Here is a 23,557-nt window from a genome sequence, read left to right as displayed (position 1 = left end):
TGCGAAAGAGCCACTGGGATATTTTCATCCCTGAAATGCAGAGATGTTACCGAGGGCGGTGAGGTTACGAGCGGTGTGTTTTGGCAGGCAGAACACGACCCTTTTTCATTTACCATTGGGCTCATTCAGGTTTCTGAGCCCTGCACAGGGGGAAGTGGGAACATCCCGCAGCGGGTACGTCCCATCACCTCCACGCACCGCTGGGGCAGGCGATGGAGACCTTGGGGTAAGTCTTGGGGCAGAGGAGGCAGCAGGGACAGTAACACCCTCAGCTTGTGCCTGGACATCGGCAGTGCCACGGCCACACTTTGGGAACACCGCCGGGTGCAGGCAGGAGCTGGGCTCTGTGCTGGGGGCCGCCAGCAGCATGGGCAGCTCCTGCCCGGTGAGGTCCTGGGATAAATGTTTGCCTTTTCCATCCAAGAGATACACCAGGGCTGCTGCCAGCACCGCATCTCAGTGGAATCGGTTTTTATTCTGCCAGGAGTGTTAATTTCTCATGATTCACGTCTCTAAAGTAGCTCTGGAAAGAAATTGTGCTTTTCGCTAGTCAGACCTTCAGGCACGTTGAGACGCCGTGGATTTTCCAGGCTTTCCAAAGGAGCCATGGCTGAGTGAGATGTTCCCCTGCCTATTCCAGCTTTCTTGGGACAACCCCTTCTGACCAGCAAGCTAGCCAGATAGCTGGGGGGCACCAGGACCCCAGGGTAGAGCGGGTGTCAATGTGATGCTCAAGGGGGAGAAGCTGCAGCCAAGCAGGGCATCAGCTGCTTGTGCGTGCCCCTGGGCATCGTGTTGCTTGGGGGCAGCAGGGGGGCCCTGGTGCTGGGGAGAGCCCACATGGGATGGGATGCGTTCCTTGTAGCCTCAGGGACGGGCACCTGGCCGCTGCCCCCCACCCTCACCCCGCTGGCCTCGGGCCGGAGAAAAAAAAAACAGGCACCCGCAGGGAGTGTGTTTGGAAAATGCCAGGATTTATTAGACAGGCCGATGTTCAAGCTGACAGTTTCATCCAAATGCACTCGATCACGGGCACCTACACGGGCCTGTGTCCCCGCTGTGTGTCCTCCTGCGAGTGTCTGTCCAGTGCGCGCTCAGGAGAGATGCTCGCAGCCCGCGACGCGGGGACGGGGGCAGCAGGAGGTGGCCCCAGCCTGGCCCCAGCTTCAGACACCCCCCCGCTGCCATCGCTCTTGCGTGGGACGTCGCGGGGGAGAGGGAAGCCCAGCGCAGTGTGCCAGGAAAGGAGCTGGCCATGTCAGAGGAGCCCCGTCCGGGACACTCGTGCCAGTGCTTTGCACGGGGCTGCAGGCGGTGGAGGAGAGAGCGAGGGGTCGTAAATGGGAGAGAAGGCAATGAGTGCTGAAGAAAAGCTGGAGCAAAAGAAAAGGAAAGGAAAGGGGCTGGGAGAAGGATGGGAGCAGCCTGAGAGCACAGTGATGCTGCCTTCAGGTCTGAGGCCATCAGGGAGAGGTCAGGCTCCTCCTGGGCTCCGGGGGCTTTCCATGGGGCACCCCGGACAGAGCCCACGGGCCCTGGAGGGACAAGGCAGCAAAAAAAGAGATGGCACAACACGGCACTTGCAAATAGAAGGTTTGATGGACTTTGCTTACTGTGACAATGACACACAGCGCAACGGCAGGAACAGCAACTCTATTAGCACATTTCTTTTGGCATTTCAGTGCCATTAGCTCTTAAGAAAACCATGCAAACTCACCCAGCGGAGGACAGTGAGAGGCGAGAAAGAGTGGGTGAGATAGAGAGGGACGGCGATGAGCAATGAGATAACGTGAAAGAGGGAAAAAGGAACAGGAGCGAAGGGAGGCAGCAGGTCTGAGACCTCACAGCACTGACTCATGAGTGCATCACTTCTCTCCAGGCTATCCTGGCTTCTGCTTTCTCTGACACCTCTCCTTGCCTTCACTCGTTACTTCCAGTCCCCTCTGCACAAGACGTGCCCCTTCCCATGCTTGGAGGTGGATTTGGGTCTCGTCGGCTCTAGTTCAGCTGCACAGTCCTCACCCCAAGCAGAGGCAAGGAGCTTGGGAAGTCCCCGGGTGGCATCACCCCAAACCCACCTGGGTTCAGGGGACCTCTTCTCTGCAGTACCCAGCCTCAGCGCCCAGGGACATGGGGCCCCAGGGACCTTCTGCCTTGGCCCACGTCCCGTGGGGCACGTGGCGACAAGGGGCACTGCCCTTCACACCCTTCCCATCACAACAGAGCCTTCTGTTTCCAGCTTTCTCTTTCCCTCGCTCATTCCCTTTGCCTTCTTCTTGCCTCACCCGGCACCTCCACCTCTTCTTGTTCCTGCCAAAGGTAAGTCCTTCTGCTCCAGAGGTTTCCTGGAGAGCAGCGGTGGCTGTGGTCCTTTGGCAGGAGGAAGGAGAAAAGCCACTCAGCAGGCTGTGGCTGGGCTCGAAGGCACCAGGCTCCGTCCGGGAGATCTTTGTCACTTGTGCTGGGCAGCGCAGCCCGGTGGTGGGGGCCACCCGTCATCCTCCAGCGCTCGCTGCCAGGTTCCAAGGTCAGCTTCCCCGGGGAAGGTCGCCTGCTTGGGATTTGCCTTTGAAGCAAAAGTCATTCTCCTGTGACTCCCAGGACTGAGCGCCGATGCACAGAGATAAGCCAACAAAATTCTGGCTAAAATGGGTGAGGTTTGGACAATAAGCCACAGAAACCTGCCTGGATTGTCCTGGGGAGAACAGGTCAGCAGAGGGGAAAAAGGGATGTGGCTCGTCATCTCCCATTCCTGTCTGCCTCCACAGAGCACAAAAACCCGGGGCTGCTTGGAGAAAGCATGCAATGAGGACTTAAATGAGGTCAAACTGCCAAACTATTAACCCTCTGAGCCCTGCTGACTCTCGGGCTTGACTTGCCAGCATGGATTTTTGAGGTTAATGGCAGGAGCAGGCACGAAGTGCCGTCTCGGTGCTGGCCTGGAGAGAACTTGCTGACAGCTCCTTGCAGGACTCTGTGATGCGGGGTGCTGCCCCTGTTCCTCCAGCACAACTCAGCCAAGTCCTGCAGCTCCTCTCCAGACCACTTCTTGCTCTGTCACGGACTTGCAGATCCCATCACGGTGATCCATCCGGAGCAACAAATGCCCCTGCAAACGCCCGGCGGGGGGACCGAATCCCTTCTTAGGGCTCACGCCCAGGTGAAGGCTGCAGAACAAAGTTAAGCTTGGCTGTTACATGAAAGGAGGACTCTACCAGGTGACCTAAAAGCCTTGGGAGGAAAAACAGGATCAATATTTGCAGAGATTTGCAGGATTTCTGTGCCTGAAAACAACAGCTGGAACCTGGCCTCTGCTTCCCTGCGCAGCGCCGTGCCCCGGGGCTCCCGGTGATGCCCCAGGTTACTGTGTCACTGCTCGCCCCTGTGCTCTCGCCGTGCCCTCGTCCTTGCTCCCTGCTGGCTTCGTGTATGCAGAGGCTGAAATTCCAGTTCGCCCATCTCGGCACCAGTGAAGAAGCAGCTACAGTTCTAGCTCACCACACATTGCTCATACTTACAGCTTAAACATTGCCTTCTACTCAAAAGAACAAAGATAAAATGTCAGGAATTCACAGTTTTTATTCTCTTTCTTATGCCCACCCATCTTCCCCTGCCATTGGTGTCAATGACTCAAAGTCCTCATCGTACAGTAGCCTTTGCCAGTGTGGCACTCAAAGGGTTAACAGACCACGGCTTCTTGGACAGATAAGACATAAGCTCATTCACCGGTAGGAACACGTGGACGGCTGTGTTACAGAAACCTTACGGCTTCTTGTAGCGATTCTTTGGGTTTTCGCCACAGCCGGTGATGTCGCAGGAGAGGACATTGGGCTTCTTCCCCAGGCCGATGCTCCCCAGCAGATCGGGAAGCTCGCGGGTGATGGCCTTCTCGATCTTCTCGAGGAAGCACCCGCCCATGTAGGAACACTGCTGAGACAGCAGCTTGAAACTGGTGATGGGGTTGATGCCAAAGAAGTCCTTGTAAGCCTCGCGGTTGGGGAGGTCAAATTTGCTGACATTGGTCTTTGCCAGAATGGACTTAAAGATAAAGAACTTGTCAGGATCTTCCACAATGTCTCTGAACACCATTTCTCCATCGCTAAAGAAGGTCATTTTGTCCTTGTAGGTCTGGAGATAGCGATCGACCAACAGGGCGTGGATGCGCACCCGGATGGCGTGCTGGCGAATGAAGGCGATCTTATTTTCCATCCTGTTCTCAATCACCTGGTTGAGATCTTCCAGGAGTGATATCTCTTCTTTGAGGAACAGGTCCTTGTGGGTGTCCGGATGATACTCGTGGGGCCAGAAGGAGCTAACGTACACCCTGGGTGGCTCTGTGACATTGATCAGAGGAGCCAGGCTCCAGAACAAGGCACCGTAGACTCTCATAAGCTCCTGGGTAGCCAGGCTGTCGGCTTTGTTCAGGATGATTCGGATCTGGGACTCTCGGCCCTTCAGCTGGCGGAACAGCATCTCCAGCTCCAAGCCCACGTCCAGCTTCGTAGGGTCAAAGACGACGAAGATGAGATCGGCTCTGTCGATGAACCACTGGCACACGTCGTTGAACGGGTAACCTTGAGGAGAGGAAAGAGAAATCCAGCAGCGATGGCCAGCACAGCGGGAGTCCCTTCAGGTCAAGGGACAGAGAAACCTCGAGCCTGCTGCGGCTCACCCCCTGTCTGGGTTGGGCAGGCTGTGAGACACAGCTGACTTCCCAAGTGGCACAGAACCCGTTTCTCGTGTGCTAAAGCACTTCAGAGTTAATTTCTGGGCATGAAAACTCATCCCTGTGAGCCTGGGCCTGTGACTGCGCGTCACCCTCAGCCTCACCTCCAAACCTCTGCTCTCCCTGCTGCCAGCCACAGCTTCCTGCTGCCCCTGTCAGCAGGCATCGGATACGGCACTGCTTTCCCCAGTGGGCACCGAGAGGGTCTGCAAGCCCTGCGGGGCCTGTCCTGGCATCCAGTGCCAGGTGCCCCTCTGGGTGCTGCTGCAGCACCAGCCATTGGCAAAGCCTGGCTCCAAGTGACAAATGGGACAGCAAATGCTGAGCCATGATGGCTGGGTACGTTCCCCAGGCCATGGGCAAACTTCCCTAACCCCCTCAAAGTGAGAACAGCCCCGTCCTGTAGCCTAGGGCTCTTCCCCATCATGTTTCAGTCATCATTGCTATCCTTCATCGTAACAGCATCTTTTCTGGAGTCCCTCGGATGAACGCAGTGAAGCCCTACCTCGTTCTTGCTGCTTGCGGTTTTCAATGATGCCAGGCGTGTCCACGAAGGTGACTCGCTCCAGGAGCTTGTGGGGCACCTCTATCCCTATCAGCTTCTCCAAGAAGTTCTGCCCAAACTTCTCCAGGGGCGAGAAGGAGCGCGCGCTGTCTGCAGCCATCACGATGCCCTCAATGGTCTTCAGCTTGGGGCCGTGCATGATGACGGTGAATTCGGAGGTGGTGGGTTCTGCCCCTGTCCAGCACAAGAGGTAAAACAGAGCTGTGAAATCTGTGCTGGGCACCGGCCATTGCGGGGGCTGGCCCAGGCCTAGACGGGGAGCACCTCCCAGGCTCCAAGACAACATCAGTGGGAGCAGAGAGGAGGATTGGGAACGGCTTTATTCCTGGGAGGATGAATAAATTGGGGCAGGATGGGGAGAAGACATCAAGATGCCCTCGCTACGGGGCTGCTGCTCTCGCAGCCATGCAGGCTCCCTGCTGTGCTGCACCCAGGGGGCTGGGGGTGGCGAGCACTGCGCTGAGGGATGGGGATGTGGCAGGGGAAGAAGCCCACGGGGCCGCGGTGAGCGAGGTACCTGTGTAGAGCTGGTAGGGAGTGTCGTCCAGCCCTAGGAGGTAGTTTATCATGGAGGATTTACCGACGCTCCACGGTCCCAGGAATAGCACCATCGGCTTGGAAGTGATCTCCCCATCTGCGGAGAGGGGAAATAACAAGAGGAAGTGAAGAAACAATAGCCGTGGCCGCTGCGCATTTAACTCCCTGCCGTAATGAACATCCCAGCTGAGCGGCACGGCCGCAGAGCCTCGGGGAGACGGCCGCCCTCGGGGCTGCTCTCCCGGCACCGCTGAGCCACAGCATCGCCCGGCAGGGCCCCGTGCTGGCACCGCGGCGAGATCGAACCCTGTCTGCCCTGCTCTGAGCTTTGGCCCTTCTTAGACTACAGGACAAGTTGAAGGTCTTTTAGGTCGGGTCTCGGCTCGGTTCGAGTTCAGCCAGGGTGAGCTCAGGGCTGTTTGCAGGGGGCTGTTGGAGGACAGGAGCCACAAAGCACTGGGCATGCAGGGGACGTGGCCATGCTGCAGGAGGGTAAACGCCTCGTGCAAAAGGAGCTGGGGTGTTCGAAGGCTGCAGGGCTCCAGACCGGCACAGGGAGGGCAAGCTCAGCCAACAGCCCTGCTTTGGGCTCGGGGAAAGGCAGGAGGAGAATTAACCACAGTCCCCAGCTCATGCTCTGGAAGCCCCACACTTTGCTGAGAGGCTCACGGAGCGCACACAAGGGCTGGCATGGGGCACGTAACGACCTGTCCCCTGCCCAGGAGCAGCTCCAGGAGGTGCTGGGGCCGACCAGCACCACCAACCCACTGCCCAAATGGCACTGGGCATGGGAACCCCTGGGCTATACTGGTCCCCAGACAGTGCCCTGGGCAGGTGGGAGCATGCTAGTCAGCTCAAGGCCAAATAAGACCAGAAATGGAAGTAAAAACTGCATGAGTGAGCTCCCGTTTGTGGGGAGCTCATCCCCACCCCCTGCTCTGCAGCCTTCCCCCGCTGACAGGACAGGGCACCCACAGCGGGGCTGCCCCGAGCCCTGCTCCTGCCCCCGAGGTGTGAGGCAGCACCAGGCAGGCAGGGTCTGGCAGTGGGGTGGCCGTCACCCGGGGGCAGTCAGACCAAACCCCCTCCGTCTCCTCCGCCAGGGAAGACGCAGCCTTCCCACTCCCATCTCCCCAAAATATTTGGGATCTGCCTTTCTGTTCCCATGCGGGACAAAAACAAGTGTCGAAACCTCGGGCTTTCATTACTAATCATTCCTCCGTACCACTGTATCGCTGCCGCTCTGTTCGCTCGCCGGCTTTAATTGGGTTTCGGATGATTATTGTTATTATCCCCTGTGATGTTGTGCCAGAGGTTTGAAGGCGGGTCCCCGCGTGCTCTTTCATAACAGGTTCCCGGCCAGGTGTGGCTGGGTGAGGGCAGGAGCCAGCGAGCCCCGGCTCCGCTGCACGTGCCGGGGGGGCTCCTCGGGGTGCGAGGTGCGTGGCTCAGCACCCTCCCTGCACACCGGGGCCGCACGTGGCCGTGCCGAGATGGGCAGCCCCTCTGCAGGTCACCAGCAGCTCTCCAAAACCATCCCCTCCCTTGCTTTGGAAAGCTCCTGGGCCCTGGAGGACGTGAGCCCTCCTTGCCGCTGCCCACGGCGTGGGGCTGGGGAAGCAGAGCGTGCTCCCACCCCGCTGGGTGCCTGGCCAGGCCTTCTGCCCTGCTGGGTGCCCCCCGCTGCGTCCCTCCAGCACGGGTTTGCGTCACCTTGGTGCTGCTGCCAGGGGAAAAGAGGCTCCGTCCCTGCCAGCACCAGCACGGGATGACGGCGGCTCCGCCACCACGGCTCTCTCCAGCCACCCTGTGGCTGCTCGCTCCCAGCCCAGCCTGGCTCACGCCACGCTTGGTGCTCATCCCAGCTCGTCCCAGTGCATCCCAGCTCGTCCTGCTGGTGTCTGCAGGGTGGCCTCACACCGGTCGGTGCATGATCTCGCCCTGCATGTGAGTGGGGGGACCCTCAGACCCTGCAGCTCTTTGCATTTCGTTTGTGGCTCTGCTTAAATCACAGCAGCTGCTTCTCTAAGGGTTCCTGGAGCACAGAGCATGCCGAGACGCTGCAAAGCACCTGGCAGTCAGGGCAGGCAGGCCACATCTCCCCCGCAGAGGCTGTGCTCTTCTCGTCCTGTCTCGCTCTGCCTTAGTCCATGCCCTGGAGCATTGTTGCTCCTGGAAGGGTTGCTGCCTGCAGGGGAGGACACAGAACTGCTTCTCTCGCTCATGGAGGGATTTTTTCCTACAGTAGTGGCTTTGTGGGTGGTTTTTCCATGTTGCTCCCAAAGCCAGGCTGCCCTCAGGTGGGAGCCCCACTGCTCTGGGGCCAGGACGAGCTCTGGGTTGGGTCTTCTCCTTCCTCAAACCCTGCAGAAGTGCCGGGTGCTGGCTCAGCCCTGTGGGGTGAGGGCGACCCCGCGGTGCAGATCCATCCCGAGGACACGCAGCAAGGCAGAGGACGTGGACAGAGCCTCCCTCCTCTCCTGGCTCGGACTGGCCCAAACATCCCACTCTGCCCTCAAACCAGGGGGGTTCAAACACCAGGCCAGCCCCCTGCGAAGCCCCCTGTCTGTCTGCAGGACGCGTGTGCCCGCAGCCGGGGGGAAAGCTGCACGTGGATGCTCGCCCTGTGTGGTGCTCCGTGCGCTCGCCCCGTGTGCGCACACCCACGCAAGCAGCAAGCACGCACACCCGTGTGGCTGTGCAGCCAGAGACGCAGATAACACAGCTATCTGACACGCTAAATATATCTGCAACGCTCTCCACTGCCTGCACGCTGGCATGACAGGGAGCCAGAGGCCCTCGGGCACCACTGGGGCTCTGCCACTTCGGGGCCGGGTACGGAGGAGCCCACTTTGGCAGGGGCCGTGGCGTAGGACACGAAAAGATGGGATTCCCCGTCCTTTGTGTGCCTTGTGCCACAGCAGGGACCCAGGGGAAGGGCAGTGGGATCACCAGTGCTTCTTGGCCTCCCTCCCAGCCCCTGCTTCTCCAGGCTGGTGCTCCCAGGGGCCCTGGCAGCTCCCCCAGGGCATGACACGGGACAGGAGCCAGCTCCAGCTCCCGAGAGGGCTGAGGCCGCCGCGCAGGGGCCAGGCTGTGTTAGTAGGACAGCTGCTGCTGGGTCATCGGCTTAAACTGCAGCCGGGGGGGATCAAGGGGAGGCATTTGGGGAAGTTTCTGCACGTAAAAGGGTGAAAAGAGATCACCCCCGCAGTGTGGGCTCTGCTCCGCTCCCGTGGGTGGGAGACGGACCTGTGGGCCCACCACGAAAAGCCCTTGAGCCATCACTAGAGGACCTCGCACCCTCCTGAGACTGAACCCACGAGGGAAAAAGGTTTGGAAGCCTGGCAGAGGCGAGGACGGCTGCGGGGCAGGCAGTGCCGGGGCAGCGCTGTGCTGCTGGGTGCCGTGGGGCGCGGGAGCAGCCGAGCCGTGGCTCTGCTGGGGTGGGTGAAGAGGAAAGCCAGAGGCCAGTGAGGAGCTCAGGCAGCGTCGGCAGCATGCAGGGGGCAGGCAGCAATACCAACCTGTGGCGGAGGAGCCCAGGGTGCGTCCGGGGTAAGCTGTTAGCAGGGGACACGGGGAGAGAGAAAAGGTACCGTGAGTCGAAGAAGGGATGCGGCTGCCTGGGTCTGGCCCGGGCCGAAGAGGGAGCTGAACACCGGCCCTGGCCTTCTCGGAGGCAGGACAAAGCCAGAGGACGGCCACGTTTCCAGCAGGAAAGAAGGAGTTACAGTCTGTCAGCAACGAGACCCGCAGCTACCAGCATGAGAATCCAAACCCAGGCAGAGCTGCCTTGCCGGGGATGCCCTGCGCCCCAATCCTCCTGTCCCTGCCTTCCCTGGCAGCATCACCAAGCAAACGGAGCCACACGAGGACAGCAAGCAACCCAGACACGTGCCCTGACCACCCCACGGTTATCTGCGTGCCTCCCTGGACTGCCTGGTGAAGGCAATCATCAGGCCATCCCCTAAGCAGGCAGGCTAATTGGCACATACACAGTAATTAGCATCAGCAGCATGCACCATGGCCTGGCAGCAAGCTTCCCATCGCCAGGCTGCGAGGCTCCCCGAGCGAGGGACCCAAGTGCACGGGGGACCCATCCCATGCTGAGCATGGGATGGAGACGTCCCCTGTCGGGCTTGGCCATGCTGTGAGCAGGGAGCTGGGTGAACTCGGGGCTGCAATTCCGAGCCTCAGCCAGGCTCACGGCGCCGGTCGCAGCTCCCCAGGGCACCGCTGTGCGTGGTGGGGAGGCCCCACTCGGCTCGGACCCACGCTGGGGCTGGTGCAGCCACGGCTCCAAAGCGGAGGCCAAAAAAGAGCCCGGGGAAGGTGGACAAAATGGAGGGAGGGCTGCCGCGTAATGGAGGGGCGAGGGTGCCTGCCGTGGCACCCCTCTATATTGGCTTACACCTTCAAAGGTCATGCATATTCCATGACACTGCTGCCCCGCTGCTCGCCCAGCTGTCCCGCTCCCCCCCCAGCCAGCTCTGCGCCCTCCAGCCTCTCCGGCTGTGGGGACTCACCACGGGGGGAGGTTTGGGGCATCTCCTGCTCACAGGGGCACCCCGGTGCCAGGAACCCCTTGTGGGCACAGGCAGGACAGGGGCTCACCCCACTGCATGGTGGAAGCAGATGAGAAGGCTCCCTCAGCCCCACTGTGCCCTCGCCCACCCTACAAAGCCAAAGGGGCTCCCTTAGCCACTCCCCTCATTAATCTGCAGGTTGCTCTAATTGCACCGCTAATGAAGGGTTGGGGAAAACCATGACAGCAGGTATAAAAGGCAAAGTGCTGTGCTTTAGGCTTTTAGAATGTGACTGTGAATGGTAGGGTTGGGGTTTCCAGAGGTACTTGAGGAGTTTGGTGGAAGGCGAGACAGCTCCGTGGGAGGATGGCCCGGGCTTCTCGCAGCCCAGTGGGGCTGTGCCTGGCTTTGTCCTGTGCCGGGCAGCTGAGACTCCCCAGCAGGGAGCAGGGAGGTGCTGCTTGGGTGTGGGACAGCTGAGGAGCAGACCCGGGTGTCCTGAGCTAGGCCCCGGGCTGTGCACTGGGGCTGCATCCTATAAGGAAAGAAGCTGAGAGTCCACCATCTGCCCTGCGACCCCAAGTGGTCTCCAAAACGCAGTGCCCCGGGGTGAGCTGAGAGCGGATGCTTGTTGCTGTGATCCCCCCTGACTCCCCCCAGCACAGCAAGCAGCTCATGGCCCCCAGGCACATTGAGGCAGGCCAAGGCAGCGCGAAGGCAGCGGCACAGAGCGGGCTGCGGGGCAGCTGCATGTGCCTCTGGTCGTTTGAGACCTCCAACCGCCCACCCCAGGACCCCGGTGGGTGGTGGCCGATGCCCAGGGTGTGCTGTGAGGTGTGGGGACGGGACCTGGGCTGGTGATGAGGGCTCCACAGCCCTGTCCCTACCCCGTCCTGCTGTCCCGTGGGTCCCCCACATGCTCCCCACTGGCTCCAAGCTGGAGAGGAGCTGGCCGGGCTGGGGGTGAGGAAGCCTGCCTGCCAAATGTCAGAAGTCTGGCACTAGGAGTGGAATTTGGGCTGCAGTGGGGGCCCCTGTAAAGCAGGAGTTCTGCTCTAGGTGGATGTGTCCTGTGGGTTTGCCTATAACAGCAGGGGACCCATGAATATCTGCAGAGGAAAATCAGGGTGGTGTGCGGGGTCGTCTGGCTCCGGTGGGGCAGGCATGGCTCCAGGGTGTGAGGCCAAAGCCCTGAGGATGTCTGGGGGAGGAAGCAAAACCCCAGGGCTAGGAGGGACTCTGGCAGGAGGCTGACGTGAGCATGCAGCCAAAGAACGGGGGGACCTGGTCCCAGCTTGGGACACGGCTTAACCCGGGTCTGGAGCCCTCTGTGCTTGGAAAATGGGATGGTTCATGTCATAAGGGTCACAGGAGCCTCCAGGTGTGTGAGCATCTTGGGGCCAGAGCTGCACTTTTCTCTTCTGGAGGGCCTCGTACACTGCTGGGGCTCAGCCCAAGCCAATGCCCATGGCCACGGGAACCTGCTCACCTGATCCAACGTGTCTGCAGTTGCCAAGGGGTGGAAACTCTAACTCCCGGGATGAGTGAAGGCTGCCGAGCTTGAGGAATACCCTGCCCACATGGCCGTGTCCCATATGGAGCAGGAAGGATGCCAGCTCCAGCCACCCCCAGGAAGCTCAACCCCAGCCTTGAGAGGTCCTAAGCTTCCTTGCCAAGCCTGTCTTGCTGGGCCATGATCTCTGCTTGGCACGGGTACAGAGCATTGATGTTGAGCAGGTGGAGGACCCAAAGCAGGCAGGGTTCAATGCTCAGCCTACACAGATGGTCCTGACAGCAGATGGGCTAAGGCAGATGCAGGAATGCCTGCCGCTGGGTGCTGGGTTCACTAGGGCACGTCCTCCGAGCCCAGCATGTTCATGGCCTTCTTGGGAAGCTGTAGAGGAAGACGAACTAGCCGAGCCTTTCCATGATCTGCTCTCTGCACTGCTGTCTGAATGCATCCCAATGACCTGACGGTGCCGGAGACCCTGGTGCCCGCAGCGTTACCTGTGATCTCGTGCTGCCTCAGCTCATTGTATCTGTAGGACTGCTCCAGGGGCTTGATGGAGGAGTGGTAGATCTTCCTCAGCCGCTGCAGTACTCCTGTGGGAGCAAAAGCATGCAGATGGGAGACAGCCAAACCCCAGCCACCCTGGGTGCATCCCTCCTAGGTAAGCTACTGGGCATTCCCTGCAGACCTGGAGGGTGACAGCTGATCAAGAGACGCAGCTCGTGCTTGAAACCTTGGCCAAACTGATCCAAGTCACGCATCTTGGTGCCCCTGCCCTGCTAATATTTCCTACTGGGCACTGTCCCCATCTCCTGCCGGTCTCGTGCTTGCCAGCAGCTGATGCAAGGAACCTCTCTCATTAATGCCTCTCTCATTTAGCACTCAACACCCGTGATCCCCAAAGTCCTCCACGGAGCCCAGGGACCCCTGCTGCAGCCAGTGCTGCCCCCCTGCTGCTGGCATTTCCCAGCCGCTTTTATTGCTTCCTTTCTAGTCCTGACTGCCAATGGGACCAGCAGAAGCAAGCCTTATAAGAATAATACCCAATCTATAATTGGAAAAAAAAAATCAAAACCCCTTATTATAAGTTGCCCCAGGCTTCTCTGAGCAGCAGGCAGCAGTGTGGTTGGCCCAGGCCAATTCATGATTTGCCATTCTCTCTGGCCTCCTCATTCTTGTACGTTCTTAGAGATGTCTTTAAAATACCTCAAGTATGCTAGTAAGGGCTGGTATTGAAGACATGGACACCCACAAGACATAAGGCTAATGACAAAGCAGCCTAGGGAAGGGGAGCCCTGCCCGTGCTCCTCACGAAGCAGAGCAGGTTTGCCAGACTCAGCTCTCAGACAGTGGCAGGGAGCTTATCCTGGAAACATGGCTGGGATGAAAGGCGCGGGGTTTGCACGCACCGGTGCCACCCGGGCTCCCTCACCTGAGAAGTCGTCGGCAGGTTTGTCTTCGTTCAGCTTGAGGGTGCTCTCCAAGTGGGACCGGTCGCGCTTGGTGGGCTCGCTGGCATCCTCAACCTCTTCTGGAGGGAAAGACAAGGAGACCCGTTACTGCTGGAGCTGGTGGCGGGGGACCCGCACGGGAGCTCACACAAGCTGCTGCTGGGGAGAGGGCTTTGGGGAGCGCGCACACCCCGAGCCCGCGGCCCCGCTGCGCACCCGGCACCCGCCTGCTTTGTCACGCCGCTAGCTTTCTGTTTTGCAAATGCTCCGGGAAGCTTGGCCGGGGCTGCTGGGGCCATGGCTGCCGGGGGAAGCGTCGCGGGCAACTGCTTGGCTCCGAGGAGGGGCCAGTGGGGGAGGCCCCTGGTGTCTCCCGAGGGGAAGGCGAGGGCCGGTGCTCGCGGGGAATGCGAAGGATGTGCCTGGAAGGGGCTCTCGGGCACTGGGGAGCGCAGGGCTGGGGCACGCAGCAGCTGCTGCCCACGGGGCTCCTGCCCACCCCGCCGCTCCCCCCGGCAGCTGCAGCTCCCTTCAGCTTTGGGTGCTCTCTGCTCTGCCTCTCTCCCTGTCCACCACCCAAAAATCACACGTCGAGCTGCAGACATGAGGTTTTGCGAGGCCGGGATTCCCTCCTGCCTCTTCACCTCTGCCTCCTGCCAGGCTGGTGGCTGCCTCTCCGGAGCCTCCTTGGTTCGGTGCTGAGTGGCAAGAGGTGGCCCTGGGCGCCTTCCCCAGCCTCCCCGCAGAGGGGGACAGAAGTGTCCCAGCTCCAGATGTGCTAGCAGAGGGCCCCATGGCTTGGGGCTTTGGAGCAGGGCCTCAAGGACACGTGCCCCACTGGCTGGGCTGGGGTACAGGTGCCCGGGCAAACAGGGGCACTGACGGGCCCTGGGGCTGCCCCGAGGGACTGTGCTGAGCATCTCCCTGAGCGTGGGGCTGAGGAAGACCTTTTGACTTGCCAAGTAAAGCCACAGATTCCAAACTGGGTTTTCCTCTCGGCACAAATGTGAACTTTTTGAGCTGGGATGTTACGGAAGGAAGCAAAAAAGAATCAGCTGTGTTCAAAGGTTGCTGCCTAGCCCATGGGCCAAAGTCCGTAAGCGTTTCTAGTAAAACATGGAAAGGGGGGGTCACTTTTCCTGAGCTAGCTCACATTTCGGTGACCAAACACACCCTGTCCGTGGCCAGAGCAGGCGCTTCAGCAATTCAGCGGGCTGAATTGGCTCTTTACACGTTCCTTACATGGCAAGGGCTGCGGGCCAGTGGCTGATGGACACGAGACCTGCCGGCCTGGGCAGCATCCTGCCTGCATGCCAAGAGAGCCGGGAGTTTGGTCTGGTGGACTCTGAGGGCTGGCAAATGTCCTTTAGCAGGTCTGTGGCTGCTGAAAGGGGCCGAGGGGAAGGGCAGAAGTTCATGTGTCCACAGATGGGAGAAGTCATGGGCTTAAAGTGCAGCGAGGGAAATGCTGGCCAGCCTCGGTATCGCTGCAACAAGCACCTGCGTTGCTGGCATCTGCGGGCTCCCACCTGCGCCACCGCTGGCCCGGCCGTGCAGCAGTTAGGGGCAGGCACGGGAAGCACAAGCGTTAGGAGAGGGCCATGCATTAGGCGCAGTTTAATGAGCCAAGCGCAGCTCCGCCGGGGTTGATAGTAGGTCACTCTCGCCGCCCTCTGCTCACTACACTACGGCACACCAACAGCAAAAGACTCCAACCTATCTGGCTGTGCTGGCGCTCAGCGGCAGCAGGGTGGGCGCTGGGGCTGGGTGGGCTCTCCGTTTCTGCCAGCGATGGGTTGTCTGCAGGGGGGGCTGCTGCTGGAGGGTCTTCCACTACTGGAGGGTCTTCTGCTACTGGAGGGTCTTCTGCTACTGGAGGGTCTTCTGCTGCTGGTGGGTTTTTCACTGCTGCTGGAGGGTCTTCTGCTGTTGGAGGGTCTTCTGCTACTGGAGGGTCTTCTGCTGCTGGTGGGTTTTTCACTGCTGCTGGAGGGTCTTCTGCTGTTGGAGGGTCTTCTGCTACTGGAGGGTCTTCTGCTGCTGGTGGGTTTTCCACTACTGCTGGTGGGTCTTCCACTACTGCTGGTGGGGTTTCAACAGCTGCTGGTGGGTCTTCAGCTGCTGCTGGTTCTTCCACGGCTGTAGGTGGGTTTTCTGCTGTTGCTGGGCTGCTGCTGCCAGAGCCAGGCTCCACGTCCCCACACGGTGGGTGATGGCAGCTGGTAGGGCCATCCTTGGCTTCTCCCTTGCTGGCAGCTGCTGCTTTGCTGTGGCCACTTTCCCCTAAAACGCCGGTCTCTTCCTTGTCACTTCCTTCAGCTCCGTCCTCTGGCCCTGCTGGGCCAGCAGCGTCCTCCTCAGACTCTCCCTCCTCCTCAGACTTTCCCTCCTCCTCTGACTCTCCTTTGCTTCCATCTTCTTCAGACTCCCCACCCTCTTCCTCAGATTCCCCCTGCTCGTCATCTTCCTCTGAGCTCTGCTCTTCCCCTTCTTCTTCTCTCTCAGGAGCAGACACCACTCTTGGCTCCTCCATTTTCTCTCCCTCAGGCTTCCCCTGCTCCTCAGTGGCCGCTTCCTTGGTGCCACCATCAGCCTCCTCACTCTCCTGGTCACGGGAGCCATCTTGTGGGCCATGCTGGTGGACAGCCTCTCCCGCTGCCTCAGGGACACCCAACATGGCCTCATCCTCCCCGGGGCCCTGTTCACTGTGGGGCCCCTCCTGGCTGAGCCCCGTGGCCCCACTCGGGCCTCCCTTCAACTCTTCCTCCCCCGTGCTGCCTCCATTCTCTGCAGCACTGGGCATGGAGGCATTGGCGGTGCCGCCATCTTCCTTCTCCTCAGGGCTGCCAGCGGCGGCCATCTCCTCCAGCTGGGGCTCCATGGCCGATGAGGGGCGTTGTGCGGCACGGCCGACATCTGGGGCTGGGGTACGCGGCTCTAAACGATGAGAACAGCTCGGTCAGTCTTACCCGCGCCCGCCCGCGGCTGTGGGGCGCGCAGCCGCCGGGGGACAGCGGGGGCAAGAGAGGGGGTTGGAGGCTGCCACCAAGACTTTAAATTCTCCTAATGCATCTCTGATTCCAGCTCGCTTCCCTGGCCGTAGCAAGAAGCTGGACGCAAAGAGGTGCTTGCGGGCAGAAGCGCTGCTGCTGCGCGGGGCTGGGACGTGGCCCCGGGGCCGTGCAGGCTGTGGGGCGCCGCAGAAGCGCTGTGGGGCCAGGGCGAGGCGGCAAAGCGGCCCTGAGAGAGAACCCAGTGGTGGTGGGGATACGAAAGTGGGGCGCTGGGTGCAAGAGGCCTCGGGCACTTGGCAGGTGAAAGGGTCCTTCCCCAGCCCCTCGCCGGCGGCTCCCCGCAGCGGGGCCGTGCCTTTCCGCAGCCGGCAGCGCGCAGGAAGGGCTGGGCCGGGCGGCACCACAGGGCCTGACCCCGCGGCGGGGCGCGGAGCTATTTATTGTGAGCGTCCCTTCATTAGGAAAACATTTGCCACTCCGTGCAACTGGCTGGAACACAATGAATTTGTTCTGCAGTCCGGGAGAAGTCATCTGTATTTTCCATAGGCCTCCGACTGCAATTTAACATTAGTCAACTGATGCCAAAAATAAAATATCACCAGCTATACTGTCTCCGTTACAAACAGTTGCTGCTAGCCTAAATAATCCCCTGAAAACTCTAATGCCTGCATACCAGGGAAGCGTTTCAGAGGAAAATAATGCCTTTGTACTCCAGCTGGCAAGCAGATGCCAACCGGGAGAAACGCCACCTCCGCCCCGGCCGCGGGAAGGCAGCGGGCACGGACACGGCACGCGGCATGGAGCCGGCATCCTCCTCCGGCCTCGTGCCCCATGGCCCTGCAGCGCTGTGCTGGGGACACGGGGACCTGGCTTGCTGCTTCAAGTGTGACTTAAAACACCCTTGAAATTTTGGGTACCACCCATCCCCGGTGTGAGCACGGCAGGAGCAGAGCCAAGGACAGTGTGGGGCAACCCCAGGCCTCTTTGCCCTCTGCAGACACTTTGCAGCCCTGGAGTAGAGCGCCGGGCAGTTGGCCGTGTGTCTGTCCGTGCCATGCTGGGGACAGCCATGCTGATAGCCCGCAGTCACACGACAGCTGAGGGCTCGCGCCGGGGGACAAACGGTGCCAGCGGAAGGCAGCTGGGAGGCACCAGCCCGCCTCAGCCTGCCAGGGTTCATAGTCCTCATGTGCAGCCTGGCACCATGGCTCAGAGGTGCCAGCATCCCCACGCCTGTCACAGATGCACAGTCACCCTTCTCTGCCCACGCTGACCTCCCAAATCCTGTCCTAGCAGGCGGCTCGCAGGTACAGGAAGCTCCACATCCAGCCTGGAGCATGGCAAGCCCCACGCAGCTCCCACCCAAGAGGGTCTGAAGAGGCCAGCCGGTGTGAGGCATGCTCTGCCCACCCACACCCTGAGGCTCCCCGCAGCGGATGGGGACAGGGAGACTCCCAGTGTGGCCCCAGAATAGCTGGTGACCCGGAGGGCTTGGAGGGAAGCTGATCCCTGAGTGGGCATTTGGAGAGGGTCAGGGCAGGTGAGGAGGGGACCAAAGGAGACCCCAATGGAGGTCTCCAGGGCCGGTGTGACCCCTCTGACTGAATGCAGGGGATGGACGTGTCCCCTGGACAGTGACCCACTGGGACCCTCAGCTGTGAGCCATCCCCTGTGGGAGAAGGGAAATGTTCCCCACACACTCCAACTGGGATATTCCTGCTGGTGTGCCGGCCACGGGCTTTATTTCCTGTGACCTTCACGGCATTATATAAAGTCCCTCTCCCCTCTCCACCTCCTTCTCCCTCCTGTTTCCCCTACATGGTCTCCAAATCCATCACAAGACGAATTGTGCTGATCTGCAGATGGCCGGCTGATGAGCGCCGCGCAGCAAAATGGGCCGAAGGTTATGGGCTTAACACCCTCCGCCCGGCCTCCGTGGGCTAAAAATACGTCCAGCAACTGTACGGTGGGGTCAAGAGGAGCAGCTCAGCGGGGGCACGGATGGCACCAGCCCCCTTGCAGGCACCCACTCGCTTATCCCCAGCCCCTGGGCCCCGGTGCCAGCCTGCCAGCCAAGGGTGACGTCCTCAGCCAGGAACTGTCCCCACGCACTGTGGGAGAGAGTGGGACAACCACACTGTGCAGACCCATTGTAAGATGACTCCAGGGCTCCCCAGCTTCACACCCTACATTTTACTGAGCAACATCGGAGACCTTGCCCCCCTCCTTGGTGGTGGGACCCCAGGTCCCCAAGCTTGCACCAGCCCTGCCCACATGGCTGGGGACAGCGGTGTGGGGCACAGCCGTGACGGGAATCCCACGGTGAGCTCAGTGTGCCACAAGACACCAGTACTGGTGCCAGGAAGAGGGATGGCTCCACCATCCTATGGCTACAACACCCATGACCCTTCCTTGCCGTGCTGCCTCCTGCCATCCTCGCACAGGGCCGCATGAAACGGCAGCACCACGGGTGAACGAAGCCCGCCGGGAGGGATTGCCTCTGAGGACGGCGCCAGGGCTGGGGACAGCCGGGAGGGACAGATGGGCACAGGTGGCCCCGGGAAGGACACTCTCCCCCTCCAGCAGAAATAGGAGCCCCAAGCGTGGGGCCGGCGATGTGCAGCGCCGCGGGGATGGCTTTTCACACGCCCTCTTCCCCTGCCCGAATCCCAGCCCCTGCAGCACGCGGGGAGTTATTTCTGACGGCGTGGCTGATTCAGAGCTCAGCGGCTCCCCGGGAGGCACCACGAGATGCCCTGAGGGGCGCAGAGCCCCATGCGAACCCCGACTTTGCCTTTCCCTGCTCTCCTGTGGTCCCACCGGCAGTCCATAAACCAGCATCGTGGGGAAAGTCACAGAGGGGACTGCCACCACCAGGCATGCCCTCCCCGAGGGGCTCTGGGGGACCCCACACCCCAGACACATGTCCCCATCTGCTCCAGCGGCCGTGCCCGTCCCGGTGGGAGCTGGAGTGGCAGCAGTGACGGTGGCACTGCCCGGAGGGACACAGGCAGGGCTGGAGGGAAACCAAGGCCAGGCCTCGGCTGCCAAAGCACTATTTCATACCTTCGTTCCTTTTATTTAGGCCTGGTCAAAGAAAGGTTCTGGTCAAATGGGCTCTTTGACTTAGGGGGACATCTTGCTGCTCCGAAAGAAAGAAGCACACTGGAGAATTTTGTACCAGACCCGAGGAAGCCCCCAGCCCCTTTTTCCCCTCTTTCTGAGGATTGGCAAAGCTGCATGAATCCCAAACCATGTGCCTGCTTCTGACAAAGTCCTCCAGAGGTGCCGGGAGGTGGCTGGGCTCCAAGGCACCGCCTGGCACCTCCTGGGATTCCCGTGGCACCGGCCGTGCCGTCCGCCCTGCTGCAGTCCCCCTGTGTCACGGCAATGTCCCTGCCTCTGCTTGGGGACAGAGCCCAGCTCACCTCCAGCTACAGCACGAACAGCCCAGGGGAAAGGAGGTGGGGAATGCACAGAAGGTCTGAAAAGGAGGATGCCCCACGCTGCTGCCAGGGCAAGCACCTCGAGGAGGATTTGCCTCGCCAGCCAGATCTAGCAGCTCCTGCCTGCCCCCCCGCCCCGTGCCTCAGTTTCCCACCCTGGGCAGTTCCAGCCACCCCAGTGCATTTTCCAGCCTTTTTGCAGGAGAAATCCCAGCGTGATGTCAGAAATCCCAGCTGCCCACCTACAGGGGGAGATGTCTGATCGATGCAGATCGCACTGCTGACACAGGAAACAGATTAGTCAGACTAAAAAAAAAAAAAAAAAAAAAAAAAAGACTTAATTTCTGTGAATAGTGGGGTAGAGCTGCATGATATTTTGATTAAGGAGTCAGGGTAAGGGAACCTCACCAGGATGCACCAAATGGATTAGACCAGGCTCAGGGCTCGCTAAATATAGAGATGAAAATTGGGAATCGTTTCTGCGGGGTGTTTTTCAACTGTCTTCCCACAGGGTGCCCACGCTGGTGTTCCTGTCAGGGACAGGGGCAGCAGAGTGACACCGTGAGCAGCTCCCCGGCCAGGAGGCTGTGTGCCGAGAGATGCTGAAGGACCTGGGGCTGGAGGGGACCCAACCCCCTCCAGTAGCCCCAGCAGCAGGACAAAGGACACAGATCCCAACTCAGCTGGGGTCCCACCACCCCGGCTGGCACTGGGGCTTTTCTCCTGGTGCCAGCACCCCGGCATGGCTCGGGGTGCCTGGCTGGAGACTCCCCAGCCCCTTCGCCAGCCCCCGCCAGCCCACGAGCTCGATGGCTTCCTCGGGCTATCGCTTACAAGGGAAATGTCCCCGCGGGCTTAAAATAGCCCTGAGGAACACTGCCAAGCCAGCAGCACCGCTGCTATTCCTGTGGCGCCTGAAGAATGAGGTGATTTTAGGAGTGATTTGGTCACTCTAGGATCTGCCTCACAGGCTGGGATTTCGGCACCCCCAGCAGCAGGCAGGTCGGTGAGTGGGGACGTGGTGGGGACATGGTGGGGACATTTCCCTGGCTGCAGCTCAGCTCCCAACCCCTTCCCCATGGGGACCCTGTGCCCAGGGGGCTGCACACAAGCGAGGTTTCCCATCCACACGTCCTGTGTGGCTGGATGTCACCTGCACAGCGTGCCAAGAGTGCTCCCAGAAACGTCGGGGCTGGTGGGACAGGGCATCAAAGGTGACTTGGCCTAGATAATGCCACCCACCCCAAGATTCCCAGTGATGGAGCCCACCACGAGGTGACGTGTTGCAGGTGATAGAACCCCCTTGTGATGGGGATCACCCCAAACTGACACGAGGACGTGGTGATGGAGCTCCCCATGAGGTGACATGTCCCACTGGTGTCCTGGGACACATTCCCAGAAGATGGGGCGCTCCTCAAGGTGGTGTACCCAGGCAACACAAGATTACACTTTCCAGGTGGAAATGTCCACCCCGTTTCCAGATGACAATTTGAGGTGGGCTCCACCCCAAGCTGACACGTCCTGGGTGCTTGGAACCCGGGAGGAGGCAGGGTGAGGAGTCCCGGGGCGTGGTGGCGGTGGCCGAGGCTGCTGCCACGGGGAGAGCCGGGTGCCAGCCCCGTAACGCCCTCTGCGCCGTGCCAGGGCTTCCCTCAGCTCCTTGCCCAGCTGGAGGTGGGCAAGCACCCGTCCACGCCGGGGAGCTCTGCCAGCCCCGGCCACGTGGGCCGAGGGCCGTTCTGGCAGGGGCTGAACGAGCGCGTTCAGCCCCTGGCGTCACCACAGTGGGGCTGGGCACACAGAAGCTAAAAAACACCACAAAACCTGGGGGGGCTTCACCCCCACGTGCCAAGGATGAGGCCGGGGTTGGTCACCGGGCTGCAGGAGCCACCCCAAGCCCACTCTGAGCCACCAGGTGCTTGTGATAACCCTTCCTGTGGGGTCCCCCTGTGATCTCCTCGCCGCGGGGCCTTGCACGGCCCTCGGGAAGCCGAGGCCTTCAAGATGGCGGCGGAACCCATGGGAAAAGCCAGGCACAGGGTGACAGGGGCCTCCTGCAGGCCAGAGGGGAGCGTGTCCCAGAGCCTGGTTCTGCACCAAAGGAAAAGCCCCAAGCACTGGGGCCACCTCCTGCGGTGACAGGTCCCCCACAGGGCCACCAGCCCAGCCCTGGGTGGCACCAGCCACCAGCCATGCCCGAAGAGGATCCCCCTGGCACTCCTGTCCCCATCCCCGGCGCACGGCCCCACAGAGGTCCCCCAACCACCGACGGGACACATCCCACACCCCGAACCCCTTTTATTCCCCAGAAGGGTAAAAGATGCCCTTAAAAGGATAAAAAACTCTGCCGGGCCAGGGGGTGCCGGGCTGCGAGAAGGCAGCAGCTGCGGGTGCCCGCGCGCGGGGCCGCAGTGGCGCGGGGGCCAGGGCGGCCGCAGGAGCTCAGTGTCCCGTTACAGGGCTGTTTCCATACTTAGCCGCCCCCCCGGCAGCGCGGCCGCCCGAGCCCGGCCAGGCAGCGAACCGGCCCAAATTAACTCAAGGGCAAGCAAGGGTAACGGCGATGTCGCCGGCTCCCCCGTGGGACGGCCAGCCGAGCGCCACCACAAAACCGGGGTGCTCAGCAGGGGAAGGGGGTCTGGGGGTCACCCCAATGCTGTCTTGCTTGGCAGATATTTGGGGGGGGAGAGGGGGCTGTGCTGGGTGCCCTGGAGCCCATCGGACCCCAGGCGGGGGCTTCACCCTCGCAGCCCGTGGGTGCTGCCCTCAGCACAGCCCCTGCACCCACCCCGGCTGTGGAGTGGGGACCTTCACAGCCTCCCCCCGCCCTTGTGGCCCCGCATAGTTTTGGGGTGACTGCAGCCCTGGCATGGATGAACTCAGCCGGCTGCAGCCCTGCAGCATGTCCTGCATGGGGCACGCGCCCTGGGGGCAGGCTGGGCTCATGGGGCACCCACTGCCCCGGGGGGGCTCAGAGCCCCATGGGCACCCACAGCCCCACGGGCACTCACAGCCCCACAGGCACCCACAGCCCCACAGGCACCCAAAGGTCCGTGTGGGCACCCACCACCCCATGGGCACTTGCAGCCCCGATGGGCACCTGTAGAACCATGAACACCCACAGCCCTGCAGGCAGCTGCAGCCCCAAAGACACCTGCAGCCCCACAGACACCCACAGCCCCACAGGCACCCAGCCCTACATGTGCACCTACAGCCCCACTGGGCACCCACAGCCCCACTGGGCACCCATGGCCCCACGGACACCCACAGCTCTACAGGCACCCACAGCCCTATAGACACCCACAGCCCTATAGACACCCCACAACCCCAGTGGGCACCCACAGCCCCACAGAGCCCCACAGCCCTATATGCAACCACAGCCCTAGAGGCACCTACAGCCCTAGAAGCACCCCCAAGCTCCCTGGACACCACCAACCCTATAAGCACCCCCATCCCCGCGGACACCCCCAGCCCCGCGGGCACGGTGCGGGAGCCGTACCTGCCGTGCCGAGGAGCAGGAGCGAGGCCACGCAGCAGCACAGCAGGTTGAGGCGCTTCATGGTGGCTGCCAGGAGCTCTCTGCCGCTCGCTGCCTCTATTTATACGGCGCGGGGGCCGCGGGGCCGGGCTGGCGGCCGTCAGCACAGCCCTGCACAGATGCTGCCGCCACCGATCCCCCCCGGGGGCCCGCAGCCGGGGGACGGGGGTGGCAGCACGGGGAGGGCTGGTGGCAAGGAGGTGGCACTGCCCATGGGGTCACCGTCCCGTGCCAAGAGGGG

The 23,557-nt window shown here is 61.2% G+C and overlaps 1 protein-coding gene across 4 annotated transcripts; it reads right to left on the bottom strand.

Annotated features, from left to right (window-relative positions):
* Positions 1–953: 953 nt before the first annotated feature.
* Positions 954–23,433, bottom strand: SRL (sarcalumenin). Of its 4 annotated transcripts, XM_072023673.1 has the most exons (8): positions 23,278–23,431; positions 15,035–16,255; positions 13,300–13,398; positions 12,365–12,460; positions 9,356–9,391; positions 5,809–5,925; positions 5,232–5,465; positions 954–4,574 (listed from the first exon to the last, which is right to left on the bottom strand). In XM_072023673.1, exons 1-8 carry the CDS (start codon positions 23,336–23,338, stop codon positions 3,763–3,765), a joined length of 2,676 nt encoding a protein of 891 aa, XP_071879774.1. In that variant the 5' UTR covers positions 23,339–23,431; the 3' UTR covers positions 954–3,762. The 4 variants fall into 4 exon arrangements, with proteins under 4 accessions (XP_071879774.1, XP_071879775.1, XP_027324828.3 ...); XM_072023674.1 differs by lacking the exon at positions 15,035–16,255 and having other exon boundaries at positions 23,278–23,433; XM_027469027.3 differs by lacking the exon at positions 9,356–9,391 and having other exon boundaries at positions 23,278–23,426.
* Between the last annotated feature and the right edge of the window lie 124 nt (positions 23,434–23,557).

The sequence above is a fragment of the Anas platyrhynchos genome, chromosome 15 (genome assembly GCF_047663525.1).
Source record: "Anas platyrhynchos isolate ZD024472 breed Pekin duck chromosome 15, IASCAAS_PekinDuck_T2T, whole genome shotgun sequence".
NCBI lineage: Eukaryota > Metazoa > Chordata > Aves > Anseriformes > Anatidae > Anas > Anas platyrhynchos.
The sequence above is the reverse complement of the archived record's forward strand: the minus strand, read 5'-3'. Positions and strand labels throughout refer to the sequence as shown.

Excerpts from the sequence above, each read along its gene's own strand:
- SRL (XM_072023673.1), bottom strand. The coding sequence starts at position 23,338 with ATGAAGCGCCTCAACCTGCTGTGCTGCTGCGTGGCCTCGCTCCTGCTC. Across the intron at positions 16,256-23,277 it reads CCTGCTCCTCGGCACGGCAG|AGCCGCGTACCCCAGCCCCA; the intron begins GTACGGCTCCCG and ends CTCATCGTTTAG. Across the intron at positions 9,392-12,364 it reads GAGGCAGCACGAGATCACAG|CTTACCCCGGACGCACCCTG; the intron begins GTAACGCTGCGG and ends CCCTGCTAACAG.